The following is a 21,295-nucleotide window of genomic DNA, read 5'->3' as shown; positions in this document are numbered from 1 at the left end:
ATAGTCTGAAGTCAGAGAGGCTGATTCCTCCAGCTCCGTTTTTTTCCCTCAAGATTGCTTTGGCTCCCCTTTTAGTTTTTGAGGCACTTTTGCTGCTTTAAAGGAAACGAAATGAGCTACCATTTCAGTGCTCATACACGTCTTTCCTATGAAAACTTTGAGATTTTTTTTTTCTGTTTTTTAATTTAGGTACGGCAATTAATTGTTTTGATGCTGTCTTTTTGTAATCTAGATAAATATTTGCAAGTGGCTTTGTTCCTCAGACTGATTCATTTGCTCATAATATAATTTTTTTTCTTTTTAAATTCTTAGGTGAGGTTAAACTCAGACCTGAAGCTAGAAAACGACTTCTAAGCTATGTAAATGAGGAGCCACTAGATGCTAATGGTTATTTCAATCTAGGAATGCTTGCCATGGATGACAAAAAGGACACTGAAGCAGAGATGTGGATGAAGAAAGCCATAAAATTACAAGCCGATTTCAGAAGTGCTCTGTTTAATCTGGCTCTCTTGTATTCTCAGACTGCAAAGGAATTAATGGCTTTGCCAATCTTGGAAGAGTTACTCAGATACCATCCTGATCATATCAAAGGTCTCATTTTAAAAGGAGACATTCTGATGAATCAAAAGAAAGATATACTTGGAGCAAAAAAATGTTTTGAAAAGATTTTGGAGATGGAGCCAAGCAATGTGCAAGGAAAACACAATCTTTGTGTTGTTTATTTTGAAGAGAAGGACTTATTAAAAGCTGAAAGATGCCTGGTTGAAACATTGGCATTAGCACCACATGAAGAATATATTCAACGCCATTTGAGTATAGTCAGGGATAAAATTTCTTCATCTAGTTTTGTAGAACAGCCAGTATTCCCAGCTGGTAAGACTTCAGGTATAGAAGGAGACAAAATTCCAACTGAAAATGAAAAAGAAATCAAAAGTAAACCCAGACCCACACAGATAATAAAAACAAGTGATAATAAAAGTCAGTTGAAATCCAACAAACAGTTAGGAAAAAATACAGACAAAGAAACACCCCACAAAACAACAAAAGAAATCAAAGAAATTGAGAAGAAAAGAGTTGCTGCTTTAAAAAGACTAGAAGAGATTGAACGTATTTTAAATGGTGAATAGCATTACCCTTTATCATGTGACAGTGGTTTCAAAGAACTTCAGTCTATATCATGTGATTACTTATACTGAGAGCTTTGAAAAATAGCAAGGATACTAGCAGTCTATCATAAGCTGCCTCTACGTAGGATCAAAATAAGATTTTCATTAAAGACCCTTTCATTACCCCAGGGTATGTATTATATATGACAGTAGTTTTTAGAGTTTTGGTGACTATAGCAGAAATTACAGGTGGCAAATTTGTATCTTTTCTTATAGAAGGAAGATTCTTTCAGCAGAATAATATTGATTACCCTCAGTTAAAAATAATCTGAGGCCTGAATGGTAATCCCATGGGGGCAAATCCAACATGTGCTGGTTTATTCTGTGAATTCATATTTATTAGCTAACTTCATTTTTCCTTTAACTATTGGAATCTGACTATGGATTTGAAAACATTTATTGAACGCATTCTTTTTCTTCAGTAACCTTCTATTTCTAAGGGACTTTGCACTACAAAAGAATACTGGCTGGCTTTCTTTATGTTGTATTCTTTTTTTGATTTTTAGAAGGAACGCCAGATTAAACATTTTAAAATAAGTCATATGACATGTTAGCTTAAGAATGTATTTTCATAACTGTGTGCCTGTCCTTAACTTCACTCTAAATGGCAATTTTTAATCAGGTAAAGTTTTAAATACATATACGCACACACATTTCTGATGGTGCTCATATATACTGTATTTTCATTTTTTTACATACTGAGGGTTTCACAGCATGAACCACATAATCATGACTCTTTGACTTTTATTTCCCAAACTATTCCTGTTTATTAGGGTCATAGTCATATTGAGAAGTCCCAGTAACTATAACTTGATTAAACTTTTGAGCTAAAACATAGTAAGTTTCTCTTTCATCTTAGTGTTATCTTTTTAGTGTTACTTGAATTTTAATTTTGTTTCCAAAAACATACCTTAATTATTCTTAGATGCCTTAGATACCTAAATTGAGTCCTGTTTAACTGAAGGCAAAACAATGTGACAAAGTTTATTTTTAAACACTAAGTTCTTGATATCTTATGGTGTATATTTTTATTAAATATTTATTTTGACTACTGAGCTTCCACAAAAAATTTAACGCTGTTTTAAGTCCATCAAGTATGGAAAATAAATTGCTATTGCAATTTTCTATACATGCATATATTATGGTTTAACCAAAATTTCATCATTTTTGGCCTGTTGTCCAGCTAGAAAAAAGATAATTAGCCTAGTATATGATTAATAAATTAGTCAGTTGGTTTTAGCAAATTTAAACCTGAAAAATGTTAGTTTGAAGAGTAGATACAAATCAAATTTATTAAATCTGACTTTTTTCATGAGTTAAAATGCATTTTATAATACCTAATAAAGTTGGCTTTAATTTAAAATGTTAAATCTCAAGCTATCATCTTGGGATAGTAACTAATTTCTAATTATGTAGCATTTCAAAAACTGTATTTCTGTTCCTTTGAGATAATTAATTTCTAATTATGTTTCAAAAACCATATTCCTGTAACTTTTTTCTTAAAGGGATGTTTTATAAATAGGTCATAAGAGACATGGTCTTCATTAAAGACCTACTCTTACTAGGTTCTCTGAGGCGCTGTCATAGATTATTTTTTAGGCAATATAAAGCAAGCACTGACACCACTGGTAGTACATTTTTGATTCATTAAAGCAATACCTAATTTCAGTTTTTAAATTATAGCTTTGTGACTCCAGATATAAGGTGGAGAATACCTCATATACCATGACTTGAAAAATGAAATTGTTATTGTTACATTCTCTACATATATCCTGAGAAGAAGTTTGAGTTTGATCTATTCTGTTATAATATCAAGTGAGGATATTTCAAAAAAGTAGAAGGAAATCTTTTATGACAGCAGACCATAATAAAAGCTTTGAGTAGTAATTTAATAAAATTATGTAACTATTCAAAAGATAAAAGATATATTAATATCCAATGATTTTTATAGAAAAAAGAATTTTCTCCACATTAGCACTTAGAACAGTGCCTATCATGTAGGAAGTGCTCATATTTTGAATAATTTATTTAAATCAAATTCACCCTGAGTAATAAATAACTTTTCCAAATCAGTGTTTCTCAACCCTCATTTCATATTAGAATGATCTAGACCCCACCCTACAACAATTAAATCTGAATTTCTTATGGGTAGAGCCATGCTTCAGTTTTTCCAAAGGCTCTCAGAGTGATTCTAATTTGTAGTCAGGGTTAGGGACCACTGCTCTAAATTCCTTCAAGAAAATCCTCTTATCTCTCCCGTGTTAACTTTTAAATTAGTGATATAATCCAATTAATTTTGATGTTTTAACTTCCATTAAGGAATATGCCCTTCTGATACCTAGCATTTACTCCATCTTAAGTTCCATCAAGCTTGCATATGTGTGAGGTGATTATTTCTTCTCTTTAAATTCATAATATAAATTTTATTCAAGCTGTTCAGGTGAAAAAGGCAATGGATAGTTTTTCCTTTGAAGCTGCCATTTGGGGGAAATGGAGGGTAGGGACATTTTAGCCCAAGTCACTAACCTGTGTTTCACAGTTGTGAGCATCTGTAAGTTTGAAAAAGAAAGCTTATCATAGGTTTATGTACTAATAAGGGGATGTAGTTTTAGTTCTTGCTGTTTTACAAAAGAATCTACTCCCTCGGAGTTCTAGGAAAGCTTGACAATCCCCAAGGGACAATTATGCTACTCCTTCACTCCTTCTCAGAAGGAAGAATTAACTTTTTCTCATATTGCTCCTGTATGTGTGTCCTTACTAACATTCAGAATTGGGAATTTTATCTTATAATTATTATTCCAGTAAGTAATTTTATGAAGTTGATGACTTGGAGGATAAAGCAAATATGTTTGCAATTTTGTCTTTACTTTTATGTAGATGTTTGGTATGTGAATTACTCAGTTCTATTAAAACCTCATGCCTTTCATCTAATTTGAGCTCTCAACTTCATGTTACAGAATGCTTCTTTAAGGATGCTTTAATGAAAAATATTATGAAAATATATAGATTTGTATGTCAGTTTATACTTCAGAAATCCATATATTTGTCATATTTATTTTTTTAAAAACCTAATTGTCTGCATGACTAAATCGTATTTAAAATGAAAACTCAGATATATCTGGTACCTTTGCCTAGAGTTTTATCTTTTGGAACATGTCAGCCATCCATGTTAAGTTTTCATAAAATAGTTGATAATTGTATGCATTTTACATTACTGTGGTGTCTGTGTGTACCATATTTCTAAATATTCAGTATTAAATTGATACTTTTTAAAACCTTATCCTGAATTGCCTTTTAGTGTTAAAATGAAAAATATAATAGCATATCAAGAAATTTCTGCCCCCACAAAGAAAGAAGAGCTGGCGGGTAGTTTTATAAGCAATGACCTGAGAAAGATACATGTTAACTTAGTTCCTAACAGTGATACATTTCCAACCCAGAGTGACAGAAACTCAGTTAAGAAAATGAGACAAACTCAAATGTGAAATTTTATATACATACACAGTTGGAAGTCAGTGTAGTGAAATAATTAGGAGTTTAAGTTATGAATCTACCTGGATTCACATACTGGTACCACTCTTGCTAGTGTAACTTAGGGGAAGTTGTTTAACCTATATGTCCTCAGTTTCCCCATCTGCAGGTTGGGGAAAATACTTTCCTCATAAAGTTATTAAAAGGGGATATATATATATATATATATATATATATATATATATATATGTAACATGTATGTTACATATTTACGTGTATGTATTATAATGGATATATATATCTCCTATTATAACAAATTGGCAAGTATCTTTTTTTTTCTTTTAAAAATTTATTTATTTTTATACAGCAGGTTCTTATTATTTATCCATTTTATACATATTAGTGTATATATGTCAATCCCAATTGCCCAATTCATCCCACCGCCACCACCCCCCATCCCCGCTTTCCCCCCTTGGTGTCCATATGTTTGTTCTCTGCATCTGTGTCTCAACTTCTACCCTGCAAACCGGTTCATCTGTACCATTTTTATAGGTTCCACATATATGCGTTAATATACGATATTTGTTTTTCTCTTTCTGACTTACTTCACTCTGTATAACAGTCTCTAGATCCATCCACGTCTCTACAAATGACCCAATTTTGTTCCTTTTTATGGCTGAGTAATATTCCATTGTATATATGTACCACATCTTCTTTTTTTGGCAAGTATCTTTATAAATAGTGCATGCTCAGCCATGCATGCTGTAAATAGCCTTTACCAAAAGTTTTGACCACAGCAATAATTAACGTCACTCAGTGAATTGTGATTTTTTTTAAGCCATGAAAATTATTTGATGTGATTGGCTTAATTGTTTTTATGTGTCTCCAAGAATGAAACAGTTTTAACAGCTGTAACCAGTGGTACTGATGGATCCATCCAATGTTGTCTTTATTATATTTGATTGTAGTTTGATAGTATTGCATTGTCAGACTAGAAAAGCTAAAGAAACTAAATATTTTTAGGTTTGCTGAAGACTGGCCTTATTTATGGACAGCTTTCCAGCAAGCAATTATTAACTTTTATCAGGTATCAACGTCTGTTTCAGGAACATGACAGTATGTTTACATGTCAAGTTTTGTTTAATTCTATGACATTTCTAAATTGTTTTGTTTAAATAAATTCAGCAAGTGGAAATATGTTATATATTTATATTAAATATATTAATAGATTTAAATTGCTTAGGACAGTTCTTGGCACATAGTAAATAATAGATGTTAGTTATTAATGTAATTGCAAGATTTGGGCTTGTATTTGATGTTTATTATTTGATTTATATATGTGTTAGCAGAAGTAATGTCAATGATGGTCATGATAGCAAACAAATTATTAGAAATATAGTATGAATGCTTGTTCCATAGGCATCAGGTACATAAATAACCTAAAATAATATATATTTATTAAATATTAAGTGTATAAATTTATTTAATAAATTAAATTATCAAAATGCACAAATAACTCAAACTAAGACCTTAAAATTGTACTACCTCACTGTTGCTCTTCACTGCCATTAGGAGGTAAGATGAAATATTAACACCTAAAAGTCTCTGAAGACTTGATACTTTTCTTGATGAATTCTGTGACTATAGTAATGGATAGCATATTTCCCACTAAGTAGCATATATATTCTGTAAGAACCTGTTACCTTCATGTTTCTGCCTTGAGCGGAATACCCCTTACCAAACAAACCATTCTACTTTGCGCTTTCTTAAAGACTTACATGGTTAAAACTCAATCTTCTTTACTCCTTCTTTCCCCTGTGGCTTTAGTTTCTGATATTAGGAGCATAGTCTGATTAAATTAATCCTTACTAAAGTATGGGTGATGGGTGGCCATCTCAGCAGTTAATTCAAGTGAACCTCTTGCTTTGTAAAGTTGCAGGCAGTGTAGTAGGATCTATTTGAGGAATATGGAGTTTCTCCCCCATTCTTCCTAAGAATTGAGGGAGAATTCTGCATAGAATTGAAAGAGGCCACAAAAAAGATCTGTAACCACAGCAAGGCCACTCCTGACCAGAGTCCTGTTTTTGATGGGCTCTGGCAGGTGACTGCCCCTTGGAAGTGGAATCAGCGTAACTGGGCTGTCAGCAGAATTGCACCTACACCTAATAGCGATATCTGTAAAATTAATTCCTGGGCAGTAGATATAGTGTGTACATTTAAAATGGTCCCTTTGTATGACACCATTTCCTTAGGTGGATCTACAGTGTCATTTGCAGGCTTTTTCTCTGCTTATACCTTAAAATCTAGTGTTCTCTCTTCCACCCTTTCTTCCCCCTCTTCTTGGAGCAGTGGTTTTAGCTATATGTGATTCTAAATGTCCAGCCCAGATTTTCTCTATGCCCCCGACCTATGAGTCCAGTGGTCTACTGAACATCACATCCACAGGCATTCATTCCTCCCATCCTCTCTTCCAAATCTCATGCCTACTGGATAATAAGTTTACTCTAAAAAAGAAAATATATCCAGCTTAAAGCAGGGAAGGGAGGTAGAGTTCAAAGGGACATGAGATCTTGATAATGGTATAGTATCTACTCAAATACTCAACACATAAAGTTTAAGACAGCAGTAGGGTAAATAAACATGATTATGGGACTTAGGTTAAAAATAGATACTACAATTATACCCAAAAAATTTATGACTTGTAATCCATCAGAAGAAAATTCACTCTATCCAATGAAATGTAGTAATGAGGACAGGGCAAATAAATAGAAAGTGCAGTACAAAAGAAGGTGTTAAACTAAAGGGCTAATGTAGCAGTAATTAAAGTGAAAGTAAATGGGTTAAACCTAAGAAAATAGGTTTTTTAAAATATTTTAATTATATTCAATTAAATTATATATATATTACATTGAATTATAAATACAAGGTCCAACAATAAAACTATGACAAGTCTACCAGTAAATATGAACTAAAACAAGCTGGGGTAGCAATTTTAATACACAACAAAATAGAATTGAAGGCCAAACAGGAAAAAAAAATGCATAAGGGAAAATGAGTGGTGTATACTGGTAAAAGGAACAATAGAACAACAAGATACGTCCATCACGAATGTACATGTCTTCTAACATTACAATCTAAAAATAAACCAAGCAACAATAAACAACAGTACAGGGAAATAGAAGAATTGTAACTGGATATGTTAAAACCCTCTGAGAAACTAATGGATGCAGCAGAGAAAAAAATAAGCAGATAAATGCCTAAATAATAAGTTTGAACTAAATTTATGTAGAATTACTTGACATATGGAGAATATACATTATTTCCTAGCACATATGGAATATTTACAGGAGTAGATTATGTATCAGACCACAAAGGAAACCTTAATAAATTCCAAAAGATGAGATGATGTTCTTTGACCATAATGCAAATGTTCATAGCAGTTTTATTCATAGTAACACAAAACTGGAAACAAGCCAAATGCTCGTCAGCCGTAAATGGAAAAATAAGTTGTAATATATTCCAACAATGAATATGTTTCAGCAATTACAAAAAAAAAAAAAAACCTGACATATGCAACTATATAGATGAATCTCTGAGCAGGTGAAGCCATACACAAGAGTACATTATATACAATTTCATTTGTATGAAATCCCATAACAGTTACAACTAATCTATAGCGGATGCCTAGAACTACAGGGTTGGGGCCAGGAGCAAAGGAGCCCAAGGGAACTTTTTAAGAGTATGTAAATATCCATGACCTAGTATTCCCACTCTGAGTTGCATAGACAAAAGAAATACATATAATGTGCACTAAAAGACAGCTACAAGAATATTCTTAGGATTATGAGGGCCACAACAAATAACCAAAATATTCATGAAAAGTGGAATATTTAAGTTGTATAATTTAAGTTTTGACACAAATTAACACACCTGTGAAAAAATCGCCACAATTATGATAGTGAACTTATTTATCACTGCTCAAAATTTCCTCATGCCCTTTGAAACCTTTCCAGTTCCATCCCTGCCTTCTAGCCCTGTCCCTAAACTACTGATCTGCTTTCTGTCTCTATAGATTAGTTTACCTTCTCTACAATTTTATATAATGGAATCATACATTTTGTCTGACTTCTTTCACCATTTCTACAAATGGCCATTTGGGAATTTAGTCCTCATTCACTATTAGTCCACATGTTTCTGGAGGTGTGGAAGCCAGAGCATATGACTCAGACCTAAGTCATTCAGCACTTGGTATTGACCCATCTACTGTGATTCATTTGGAAATGGGAACTTGACCAAACCAAAACGAATGGAATTACCCATGATTTTGCTAACATTTTATTGACTTAAAATGAGAGAGAATGTAGGTTTATATTTGTGGCAGCCATCTTCCCACCGTAAAGAGAGGTCCTATTAAGAATGGAGTCAGGACAGTTAGGCAGATCATTGAGGTAGGAAATTGGGTCACAGAGATATTGTTGGAGACCTGGTCCAACTGCATCTGAAAAGACAATAAAGATAACCAAAGTGGAAGCAACTTGAGCTATATCTGAGTGGTTGTGTGAACTTTTGAACAGGGACTAGACCTTATATGTAGTCTGGCCAAGCTCATGAAGTCACGTGAAGGGCAGTGTGGGCCACTCAATCCAAGTCTTGGAAGTTAGCAGTTTTAAGTGTAAGACAACTGGTTAAACTGACTGTCTTGTGCTGAATGAGGAAACAGGGTGAGAGACCTGGTTTTGAAAAATTCAACTTATTAGAGCCTTTAGGAAGGTCAAACAAGAATGAGAAAGTTTTAAGGTGGATCTGTTCTCTCTGCAAGCGGATCAGAGAATATTATTTTAGTATAACGATCCTTTCTACTTGCACTCTGAAGTCTGAGACAGCTGCTACTACAGTAGCCGGATTGGCAAGGGTTAGCAAGCCAGAGTCTATGCCCCAAACTAACATTGACTCAAGCAAAAGCAGAGGTGGGAGACCTAGCAAGAATGGTAGATGAGGAAATTGTAACCTAGTATCTCAGGTCCCTTTCACATTCTTCCATTTAAGCAAACGTTGCCCGAGGCAGGGACAAATTACTCTTATTGAGAAGATGCAGTCCAGAGGTACAAATATTAAGGAAAAAGACATTCAGCTCAGGGCCAAAGAGATTGGCCGTGCGTTGTGGCTGTATTAGGTTCCTGGGGCTGCTGTAACAACATACATAAGCTTGGATGGTTAAAACAACAGAAATGTATTGTCTCACAGTTCCAGAGACTAGAAGTTTGAAATCAAGGTGTTGGCAGGGTTGATTCCTCTGGAAGCACTGAGAGAAAATCTGTTTCATAACTTCCTCCTAGCTTCTGACAGTTGTTGGCAATCGTTTAGAAGAAAGGAAATCCAAGGGTGATTTCCAGATTTAAAGATTGACTCTTCTTGATATCTCTTTGTTTACTATCCCTTGATATAGAGTGAATGGAAAAATATTAAAAGTATATCAAGAGTTTAAATAAATTTTAGAGAAATTAGAGAAATCCCAAGCCTTACAAACAAGAGGCTAGGGTTGCTCAAACCTTAAAATAATCCCCAGGCTCCAGAACCTGAAGTTAAAGTACACTGATAAAGAATTACAAGAGGCATCTCAGATGTGGTCATGGAAAACAATCATGTTAACTCAATAGATTGGATTGGCAAAGCAGACTCATACAAATCATAGATCTTACTTTACCCCAAACTTTATATCAAAAGATATAAGCAAACACCAAGTGTAGGTAAGAATCCATAAATTTCAGGTTTGCCTACAATAAGAAAAATAGATGGGTCAGAAATATCCTACTAAAACATTTTATAGATAGGGAATCCCTGTGTGCAAGGAGATCTGGTGGAAGTCATTCTTTCCTGTTGTCTCCACTAGGGAAGAAGTGGTTTATTGACCTGTGATTAACCATTTTCTCCTCAACAGTGGAAGAAAGATCCTTCCAGAGAGCAGATCTAGAACAGCCAGACTCGTTGACAAAGGAACTGCATTTCACTTCTAGACTGAGGGGTCCTTGCCTTATACTTCACATAAGATACAATGTAAGTTATATACCAGAAACTGCTTTGTGTTGTTTCCCTTGCCCAATGGCAGCCTAGGAAAAAAAGTGTGTTTTAGATGTTTGGGGATTCATTAAACTTACTATTTAGCATTAGTTTTCTAGGCCAAGAGGAGTTAGAGAGAAGTCTGGCTGAGAGGACTGTGCACCAAACAGATATTTTGGGCTTTGAGCTGTATCTGTAAATGAACGGGACTTTAGGTGTTATTGCTTTGGGAAGGTAGAGGAGAGTGTGTTTTCATTGGGACATAGCATAGGTTTACGATGGAGGGCAGAGATATTTTTGAAGGTGGTTGAATGGGAAGATGGGGTAGACAAATGAATGGATATTTCCTTGGTTGTGTTTGTTTGCTATTCAACAATTCACCCTGTTTCTAGTACTGCCATTTGGAGATTCATTCAGGGATGCACTATTAGAGGGAAGAAAGTGATCCACACTGAAAGAAATAAGTGTATTTCATCCCCTGGACTATAGCCATTTGTAACCATGAGTTCAGGAATTTGTATGTGACAGAATTAGTAAGATGCTGGAACTTCCCAAAATCTCTTCCTCTTTTCCATTGGATTTGACTGAGAGACAATCTAAGTCTGGAGTTAGAGCAGCCACCTCCAAAGAGAAGACATGGAATCTGGCAGTAAAGGAGCACGATGAATGAACAGAATCGAACAGAAAGAATCTGGGTCCAGGTGACATCATTTGGTCCCCAGTCAAGATGCAGTAGAACCCAAAAACTGGATTTTTTAGATACATGAAGCAATTATTCTCCTTTTGTTCTTAAACCCCTTGGATTGGATATCCTGTCATATGAAATTAAATAAAACCCACTGATATAGTTTTTTAAACATTTAAATACATTTTCAATGCTTTGTAATCCAAGAAAAACTTTTTTCAAAGCAACATGTTTTTCTGGAGTCAAGTCTGACATTAATCAAAGACAGATTGGAACTGATAAAATTGCTCAACAGGAGGGAATATAGGGATTATTTTTCACATTTTCTGGGTTTTGTATCCTCTTTTAAAAATCTGCAAAAAAATAAGTCTGATTAATATGCCTTTAAAAGTCCTACATGATCCTCCTCCTGGCTTAATCTCCTGTCTCTCTCCACTTCACCCATTTCACTCCATCTCTACCAGCCTTCTTGCTGAGCTCCCACCCCAGAGCCTTTGCACTTCCCATTCTCTCTACCTAGGAACACTTCTTCCACGTATCCACATGGGTTCCAAAAGTCATTTAGATTTCTTCTCAAACAAAACTGAACACCAAAAACAATGAAAAATGGAAGAATGCATAAGTGTAAAGACCTATAAAAGAGGTAACAATTGATTATAGGCCAGACCATAATAAATGGAAAACTAAGTTCTTGAAAGAGAATTATTAAAAATGAAAAATGGAAATTAATTACCATGGAGGCCGAGTCTTCAAAGTCCACAGTTTAGGACACTGCCTTCCTAGAATGTATGTCCCTAGGATCAGAATATACAAGGGTAACTGTGGGAGGTTGTGGAGATTTCAGGGACTGGAGTAAACATATTATGATTCTATAAAATATGTTCTTTTAATAATTCTCTCCTCTGCATAGTGCTTTCTTCTTTTTGGTGTGTTTTCTTTTGATTGTTATTCCTTTGTTCTTAGTTATCTTCCTTCCAAGTTAGCTTATATATGGGATCACATCTAGGAACACTCCTGAGAAGAAGGTCTTTGAAAATCTTGAATAGCCAAAGATGACTGAGGTGTAGCTCAGAGGATAGGGTCTGTGAGGTAGACAACATTTTACTTGCTACTTTTAGGCATAGCTGGAATGATGAGACATAGAAATGTAGGCCCAAGTTTCCATGCAGTGGCAAGTAAGAAAGGAGCAAGTAGTCCCTACTCATGCCTGTAAGCAGAAAAAGGCAAAAAAGCCCTTGAGGCTTATATGTAGTTTAGAGCTAGGACATGGGTGGACAGCAGAGGTAGTTATTAAAGTTCTGAAAGCATGCAGACACATTTTGAAGATAGATTTTTTTTTTTTCTTTTGTGGTCAGCATTGCTCCTGGCTGGTATGGATGGGATCAGGGATGAACAGGAGCCAGAGGTAATTTTCCTTTTTTTTTTTTTAATTTATTTTATTGAAGTATAGTTGATTTACAATGTTGTGTTAATTTCTACTGTACAGCAAAATGATTCAGTTATACTTATATATACATTCTTTTTCATATTCTTTTTCATTATGGTTTATCACAGGATAGTGAATAATTCCCTGTGCTATACAGTAGGACCTTATTGTTTATCTATTTTACATATAGTAGTTTGTATCTGCTAATCCCAAACTCCTAATTTATCCCCCACCCCCTGCCCCTGCTTTCCCCTTTGGTAACCATAAGTTTGTTTTCTATGTCTGTGAGTCTGTTTCTGTTTTGTAAATAAGTTCCTTTGTATTATTTTTTTAGATTCCACATGTCAGTGATTTCATATGATATTTGTCTTTCTCTGTCTGACTTACTTCACTTAGTATGATAATCTCTAGGTCCATCCATGTTGCTGCAAATGGCATTATTTAATTCTTTTTTATGGCTGAGTGATATTCCATTGTTTATATGTGCCACTCCTTCTTTATCCATTCATCTGTCAATGGACATTTAGGTTGTTTCCATGTCTTGGCTGTTGTCAATCAGAGATAATTTTTAAATGACTCAGCAAGAGGAAACTCAGGCACCTTTGTGGTGGCTTGAGTACTTTTCAAATTAAATATTTGGTGAAAACAGAGAAGTTGAGTCAATCAAGCCACAGTTATTGAATAGAGGGACACTGAGTCCCTTATCTTTAGATCCTATTGCATTTCCCAGTCTCAGAAGATCTAGAACAGGGGTTGACTGTGCTGTTGCTAACATTAAGAACAGTGCTACTAGTATTTCTTTGTATTCTCATAAACCCCTTCACTGAAGGTACATTAGTGATTATGCATGTGACTTTAAGTAGCCTGACTGATACAAGTACTCAAAATCCACTTAGTAATAAACAATTTGTAATGGGCCATAGGTCCTTTAAGTTCATATGCTTCAGAAACCTAGGTGATTAGATGGAATTTAAATAATTCTATTTTTTCTATCTATAATACCTATATTTATTATTCAGAAAGTTGTTTGCTAAATATATTTAAATTAAGAAAGTATTTATTTAGGTAATAATAATTATCATTTATTGACAGAAACTATTCTAGGAGTCTAAGTACATTTCTCATTTGATCCTCACATCTAAATAGATCAGATTATAATTTCTATTTTTAAAATGATAGAATTGAGGTTTAGAGAGGTTAAGGAAAATATCCAAGGAAACAGCTAATGGAAAACTCAGTACTTGAACTCAGATGTATCTGACTTTGAAATTTGTTCATTCCACTAGGCTGTTCTCCCTCAATTACATGTTCCCAGTTTATTGCTGAGCACTTGTTTTTTAGACAAATGTTTATTTGCATAATAATAGGTGTCATATATTGAACACCAACTACATGCTAGGTATTGTGTTAAAAAACTAATATTCTTGTCAGGTTTACTTCATAATGTAAAAACAGACATTTAATGAAGAATTAATTGCAATAATATCTAAAAGAGTACATATATTTAAACAATTGCTCTCAAAAGATTCATGCTATGGGAGGCATGAGAAAATAGAGTCTAACTCAGAAAGAGTAGAAGCAAGTAGTCTATAGTCACTCTTTCATGTGCCCATTGGGTGGAATGATAGATAGAATGGCATATATTATTTACATTATTTATCTCTCTCTCTTCAAGAATGCAAGTTAATTCAAGTAATTTCCATGTAACTAGAATGAAATTTCAGTGTACTGCAAACATGCAACAGAAGTATTAAGTTTATTCCTTTTGCCCTTAAGAGTCACTTTTTAGCACAATGCCCACAGTACTCTTATATGATGGAGTGGGAACAGCTCTTTGTACACTATGTCATTTAGTCCTCAGGACATCTCTATTAGGTAAGTAGGTATTAGTTCCATTTTACAGGTGAAGGACACACAAGGTTCAGAGAACTGGCACTTGCCCAAATGTGCAACCATACAATGAACTGTTTTTATAAAAGTAGGTTAAATATGAGTAAATAAGTGTGTGGATCAGCTGAGTGTCTTCTCCAGTTAGTTATGAGTTCCCTGCTATAGTGATTGTGGTAGGCTGAATAATGGCCCCCAAAAGATGTCCATGTTCTTATCCCTGTAATGTGTAAAGATGTCACTTTATATGGCCAAGAGGGCATTTATAGATGTGATTAAATTAAGGATCTTTAGATGGAAGATTAGCCTAGTTTATCTGGGTGGATCCAATATAATCACAAGGGTCCTTATGAGAGGGAGACAAGAAGGTCAAAAGCTGAAAAGGGATTAACAATGGAAGCAGAGGTGGTTGTGATATGCTTTGAAATGGAGGAAGGGACCATGAGCCAAGAAATGCCAGCAGCCTTTAGAAACTGGAACAGGCAAGGAAACAGATCCTTCCCAGAAACCTCCAGAAGGAAGATAGCCTTAGAAACACCTCGATTTTAGACCTTTGACCTCCAGAACTGTGAAAGAATACATTTGTTTTAAACCACTATGTTTGTGGTAATTTGTTACAGCAGCAGTAGGAAACTTACAGTGATTTTATCTTATACACCATGGGAATGGATAGAACTGGGGTTCAAAATCCAGATCTGTTTCTTTCCAAGTGTCCATTCCTTTTCAAACGTGATGCATTTTCCCTGCTTATATTTGTCCCTCTTGGGCAGTACAGTGTAAATATTGACAAATCCAAATGTTCAATTCCTCTTTTCAAAAATCTATCAGCAAACAAACACATCTGCTTTATGTTGTATGTCAAGTGGTATAATTAAAGTGGTTTTTTTAAAATCGAACATGATTTATTCAAGAAGAGGACTGAATTCCAATCTTGTAAGATATACTCAAGAGTATTGTCATAAGAATATAAAAAAACTTATCCTTTGACACTGTAATCAATAAATTCAATGTTAAAATGGATGAAATGAGCCATCAGTAGATATAAACTAGATTTAATGATATGTTGCTAAAGGTATGTTGCTATTGAACAAAGTTGTCTTCAGAACCAAATAAAAAGTAAAGGGTATCTTAAAAACTTTTATCTTGATAAATAGGTCAGATCCTCAGAAAGATGTGACTGTAGGCTAATTGATCAGGGACCAGTGCTGATTTGCCCAACCATATATTGATACCTTCAGATCCTAGCTGTTAGAGACAAGTAAAAGGCATTCAACAAATATTTTTGAGTGGTTGAATAAAATTGCTCTATTAGATGTTTAAAAGTACTTAATACCACAAAATAATCAAACTATGACATTGATGCAAAAATAGATACACTAATCAGTGAAGGAGATAAAAAATCAAAAACCATACTCTGATATAAAAGTAACAGTGCTATGAACTACTGATGCTTACTGTGAGCCAAGCACTGTGCTAAGTGCTTTAAATGCATTATCTAATTTAATACAATAAGCTATTGCTATTTTGCTATTTTCATCTTTCCCTCTCAAGGACGCTAAGATTTGAAGAGGTCAAAGTGATAAAAATAGGTTTTCTGTGATGCCAAAGCCTATGTGTTCATTTACTCTGTGAAACTAACTTTAATAATCTAAAATGTGATAAAGTTGGCATTTAAGTTTCATAAGGAAAACTAATTTTTAAATATATGATATTGGGATGACTGTTTAAAACCCTTTGTCACGTCATTTATCAAAATTAATTTCAGATGTAGTAAAATCACCAAGTTAAAAACAACTTGATGGATTTTATTATCAAATAATTCAATTTTTGTACTCTAAGAACATCATAAATAAAACTCAAACCTGGAAGAATATTTGAAATATATAATGTATGTTTACATATTATGTATTTATACGTTGTATAAAGTTGAAAGTTTACTCGAATATTTAAAACACTCTTGTAAATAAAAAAGAAAAGCATATGGGACTTCCCTGGTGGTCCAGTGGTTAAAACTCCATGCTCCCAACGCAGGGGGCCCAGGTTCAATCCCTGGTCAAGCAACTAGATCCCATATGCCACAACTAAAGATCCCACATGCTGCAACGAAGACCCGGCGTAGCCAAAATAAATAAATAAATATTTTTTAAAAGAAAAGAAAAGGAAAGCACAATCCCTTCAGTAGAAAATGAATAGATAATATCCCCCAAAGATACAAAACAAATATAAAAAATATTTAACCTCAGGAGTAATCAACAAGTACCAAAAAAATTACAGTGAGGTCTTCCTCCCAATCAAATAAACAAGGATTTAAGAAATGGTAACATCAAATATTGCAGACATGGAGGAACATAGCATTCTTCCCATGAATGCTAACAGAAATGTAAATGGATACAGCCTTTTAGAGGGAATAATTAGAAAATGGGAATGTAAGATTTAAAATATGCATGCTCTTTGATCCACCAATTCTATTTCTGTGAATTAGTCCTAGAAAAATAGATATATAAGAATATAAATACAAAGAACATCATTTCAGGATTGTTTATGATCTTGAAAAATTGAAAATGATGTTAATTTACTGAAAAGATGTTTACAGTATAGTATTAGGTGGAAAAAAGTAAATTTTAAAAAGCTTTGTATAATAGGACTCATTAAACTGTATAATTACTTTTAAATATATCATGTGTATATTTATATTTATCCTGATTCATGGGGAAAAGTACTTTATATTAGCTGACAAAATTTTAAGAGATTCATCTCTGAGTGCATAAGACTATAGTTGATTTTTATTTTCCATGATTTTACTTATCTTTATTTATAATTTTAAACATAAATAGATATTGTTTTCTGATAATAATAAAAGAAGAAAAACCAAAACTGATAAAAGAAAAAGGTTACACTCACCTCCACTCCAAATCTGATTATGTACTTACTACCCAGCTTAAGAAATCTCTACTGACTCATTTACTGCATAGAAATCCAAACACTTTATCTTGGCACCCAAAGTTGTTTCACATCTGGTCTTACAAATGATAATGACTTATTATTCACCTCTGTATCCCATGTGTCCTCCTCTGAATACTTTTGGAAACTGCCAAGCACTTTTTTTCCCCTCTGCTGAAGAACCTCTAACCTTATTTTTCCATAAAACGTCACCTCTTCTGTGAAGACTTTCTTTCTCCCCTAAGAAAAGTAAGTGATCTCTGAGCTTTGCTCTTACAGCATATTTTTAAGTGACTTGTCTATTGTCTTCCCAGCTCCTGCCACTGAGAATCACATATTAGCAACATTCCAGGTAAATGCAAGTACATCCATGGTAGCTATGCTTTCCCTATCTCTTGGGAGTTCAAAGAGTTGGCCCTGGAAGATGCTGCAGATTAGATGAAATAAAGCGGAGATTTGTAAAAAAAAAAAAAAAAAAAATCACAGCAAAGCCAATATAAGACCATCACAAATGTAATTAGGAATTCTTCACATGTAAATAGAGTTTATACAATATAATTAATTGTACTTTTTCACTCAAATTAATGAAATTCAAAATGACAATTTTAAGCTCTTTCGAAAACAATAGCTCACAGGAGCCTGTGCTAAGGGGAAATGTAACAAAAAGTAGATAGATTGATGGAAGGATGGATGGATGACTAGATGATAGATAGATAGATATGAGAGACAATAGTGTACCATTCTTCTTGATTATGGATTCATGAAACTATGGGCATATACTCTTCTGAAAATACATTAAAATAATCCATTTCAAACTCTTTTCCTGGATAACCTTTGAATGTTTTGGGGATGGCGATTTGTTTTCAAATATTTAGCAAGCTAGCTCAGATCAGTTGGTAGTGGATGCCTAGAGTCCTATGCTGGCTCATCCCTATTCAGCAGAAAGGAGGAGAATGATCAATGGTAATGGGCAAGGGACAAGGGGTTGGCAGTATATGCCATCCCTGGGCATATCAACCTCTGAAACACTTTGATAACGGGAAATTAAGAGTTGCAGGACTGTATAAACTTTCTTCTTTTGCTTTTTCATTCCTTGATTCCTCTCTCTTCTTGCAGGGTCTATGTTCTTGGATGACATCCCCAAATGATGTTTTTTTCATAGTCAATTCTATATAAATTCATGTTGATGATTAAAATACCTTTAGTCTTTAGCTACTTCAACATAAATAAAAAGATTGGATTATCATGGTTCATTTTAATGAGTCAGTAGGTAAAATCACTTAAAGCAACTCAGTTTGTGGCTGAATAAGCACAAACTATTTCTCTGCTATTGCTGTAGTTTGGCTACCAGCTGACACTAATGAGCCGTTTTAAGAATAAGAAATTTGGGAAGTTATTTGGCTGGGGTATGCAAAAATAAGATGTCATGCTAAGACTTGTTAAAAGTTCCTCCATGACAAATTCAAAGATACACAGTATTATTAACTGTATCTTCAGCTCATTTTCTTCTTTTATAAACAGTCCAAAAAGCTGCTCTGGTTTATTTAATTCCCAGAAAAGAAGAATTGGAACCATTTAGCCTGCTTAATATCAAAACCCACCTGACCCAAAGGAGAATCAGGAGGAATTTCACAGAACACTTTATTTTAGTTACATCATCCCATACACAAACTCTCTGACTGCAAATAACATAGAATTTTTTAAAAAGACCTAATGCAAATTTTATAACATTCATTTCTTCTTCTTCAATTTCTTCCTTTAATGCTCTTTCTCTGATTCCCTTTTTTTTGCTACCATCCTTTAGGAATTCTCAAGAATTAATGTCTTATTCTTTGCTCCTTTCCTGTAACATTTATTCTTTTCAGAAGCGCCTCCATTCTCATGGTATGAATTACCAACTTTGTATGGATTGATTGCTAAATGTTTACCATAAGTTCCAAACTCTGAATGATTTTCTGTAGCTCAATCATGCTAATATCAAATACTAAACTCTTACCTTTCTTTACCGAAAGCGATGCCTTTAAAAAATATATTCATCCACTCATTCTCCATTATATTACTACCTATTACCTTTTACCAGAATCATAAAAGTGATCAAGTGCTAGTCATTTCCTGAACTCTTCCCCATCTCTGTCTAAACTTTTCTTAGTTTCACTTCAGCTATTCTTTTTTTTTTTTTGCTGTATTTTTTAAAAATTTATTTTAATTTATTTATTTTTGCCTGCATTGGGTCTTCGTTTCTGTACGAGGGCTTTCTCTAGTTGTGGCAAGCGGGGGCCACTCTTCATTACGGTGCGCGGGCCTCTCACTATCGCGGCCTCTCTTGTTGTGGAGCACAGGATCCAGACGCGCAGGCTCAGTAGTTGTGGCTCACGGGCCTAGTTGCTCCGTGGCATGTGGGATCTTCCCAGACCAGGGCTCGAACCCGTGTCCCCTGCATTAGCAGGCAGATTCTCAACCACTGTGCCACCAGGGAAGCCCTCAGCTATTCTTTTAGGGCCCTGAAAAATTGTTCATTGAATAGTAAATATGAGAAGATGATGAGAATTAATGATTTTAGAATATCACTCTGGCAATAGTGTAGAAAATGGATAGTTGGAACATACCTTAAAGGTGATTTTAATTCTTCAGTGAAGTTAGGGGTGAGGGAGGAGAGGAAGGTACAGGTCATAATTATGTGTTAGCATCTGTTAATGACTTTCTATGTTATATCTTCCAGAGAACAATCATATTTAAAATGGCCCAAAACTGAAAGAAAGGAAGAAGAAAAGAAAATACTTGCGCTGGCACCCATACAACTTGGTGTGTGGTATTCAGTAAGTATTTTCTGGTTAAATGAATAGCTAATGGGTCGGATTAATGGTGAAAATTTAAGTCACCTTGGAGGGCTGGTAGGGGGCATATTTTCTCTCTAAAAGTGGCTTTCTCAGCACATCTCCATTTGCATCATGCACTTGGCAACCCAATTTACTTCTGGGATGGGTGCCCATCTCTTATCTTCCCTGACTAATCACATTTTACTCTTATCCGTCTTCTACATCATTTTGATATTGTACACTTCTAAATAATTGCCATGTAGTAATTCTCTGTCATTTTGCTTGCACTTATCTTGACTACCCGCAAAGAGTATTTAAACTCCTTAATGTCAGAGACTGGATTTTCTGAATCAATCACAGTACCTAACAGAGTCTCTGTACACTGGAGATCTAAATATGCTGGGTGCCTTATTATGGAGTTCTAATTAAATATGTTAACAAATACTATGTTATGATAGAAGATATTCAGTTTATTCAGTTACAGGTGTTTCATTTTGAGTATGTTAGCCTGTTTTATTTTATTCTATTCTGTTTTTGTATTTAATTTGAAACATTTCTCACTTTATAGGAAAATTGCCTTTAGTTTCTGGGAAGCAAACATTCCCAGAAGATTAGTATTTCAATTCGTTTGTTGTCATTACACTATCTCTTCCCATGATTTTAGTTTCCAGATGTTGTTGTGTTTCTTCAACATCTGTGAATCTTGATATTTGGTTTTATTCATACGCAAAAGTCCTGGAATTGAAATGCATCTAGTACAGTCACAAACAGCTTTAATTGAATAATTTATTTAAGCCTTGATAAGAATATTTCATCACTTGGGACTTAGTTATGACTAATATAGAGT

At 34.3% G+C, this 21,295-nt stretch overlaps 1 protein-coding gene across 3 annotated transcripts in view; it reads left to right on the top strand.

Annotated features, from left to right (window-relative positions):
• The window catches only part of TMTC3 (transmembrane O-mannosyltransferase targeting cadherins 3), a gene marked incomplete at its 5' end in the record, with an annotated part of 173,164 nt that overhangs the window by 59,193 nt on the left and 92,676 nt on the right, over positions 1-21,295 (top strand). For 2 of the 3 annotated variants that reach the window (XM_082418910.1, XM_082418909.1), the window contains one exon: positions 313-4,446. In XM_082418910.1, the coding sequence (XP_082275036.1) occupies positions 313-1,127 (815 nt within the window). In that variant the 3' untranslated portion in view covers positions 1,128-4,446. Of the gene's footprint in view, positions 1-312; positions 4,447-10,575; positions 10,692-21,295 lie in introns of those variants that run through there. The other variant, XM_082418911.1, reaches the window with a different exon arrangement.

This window comes from Balaenoptera physalus, assembly GCF_965194825.1.
Source record: "Balaenoptera physalus genome assembly, chromosome: 13".
NCBI classification, from domain to species: domain Eukaryota; kingdom Metazoa; phylum Chordata; class Mammalia; order Artiodactyla; family Balaenopteridae; genus Balaenoptera; species Balaenoptera physalus.
The sequence above is the reverse complement of the archived record's forward strand: the minus strand, read 5'-3'. Positions and strand labels throughout refer to the sequence as shown.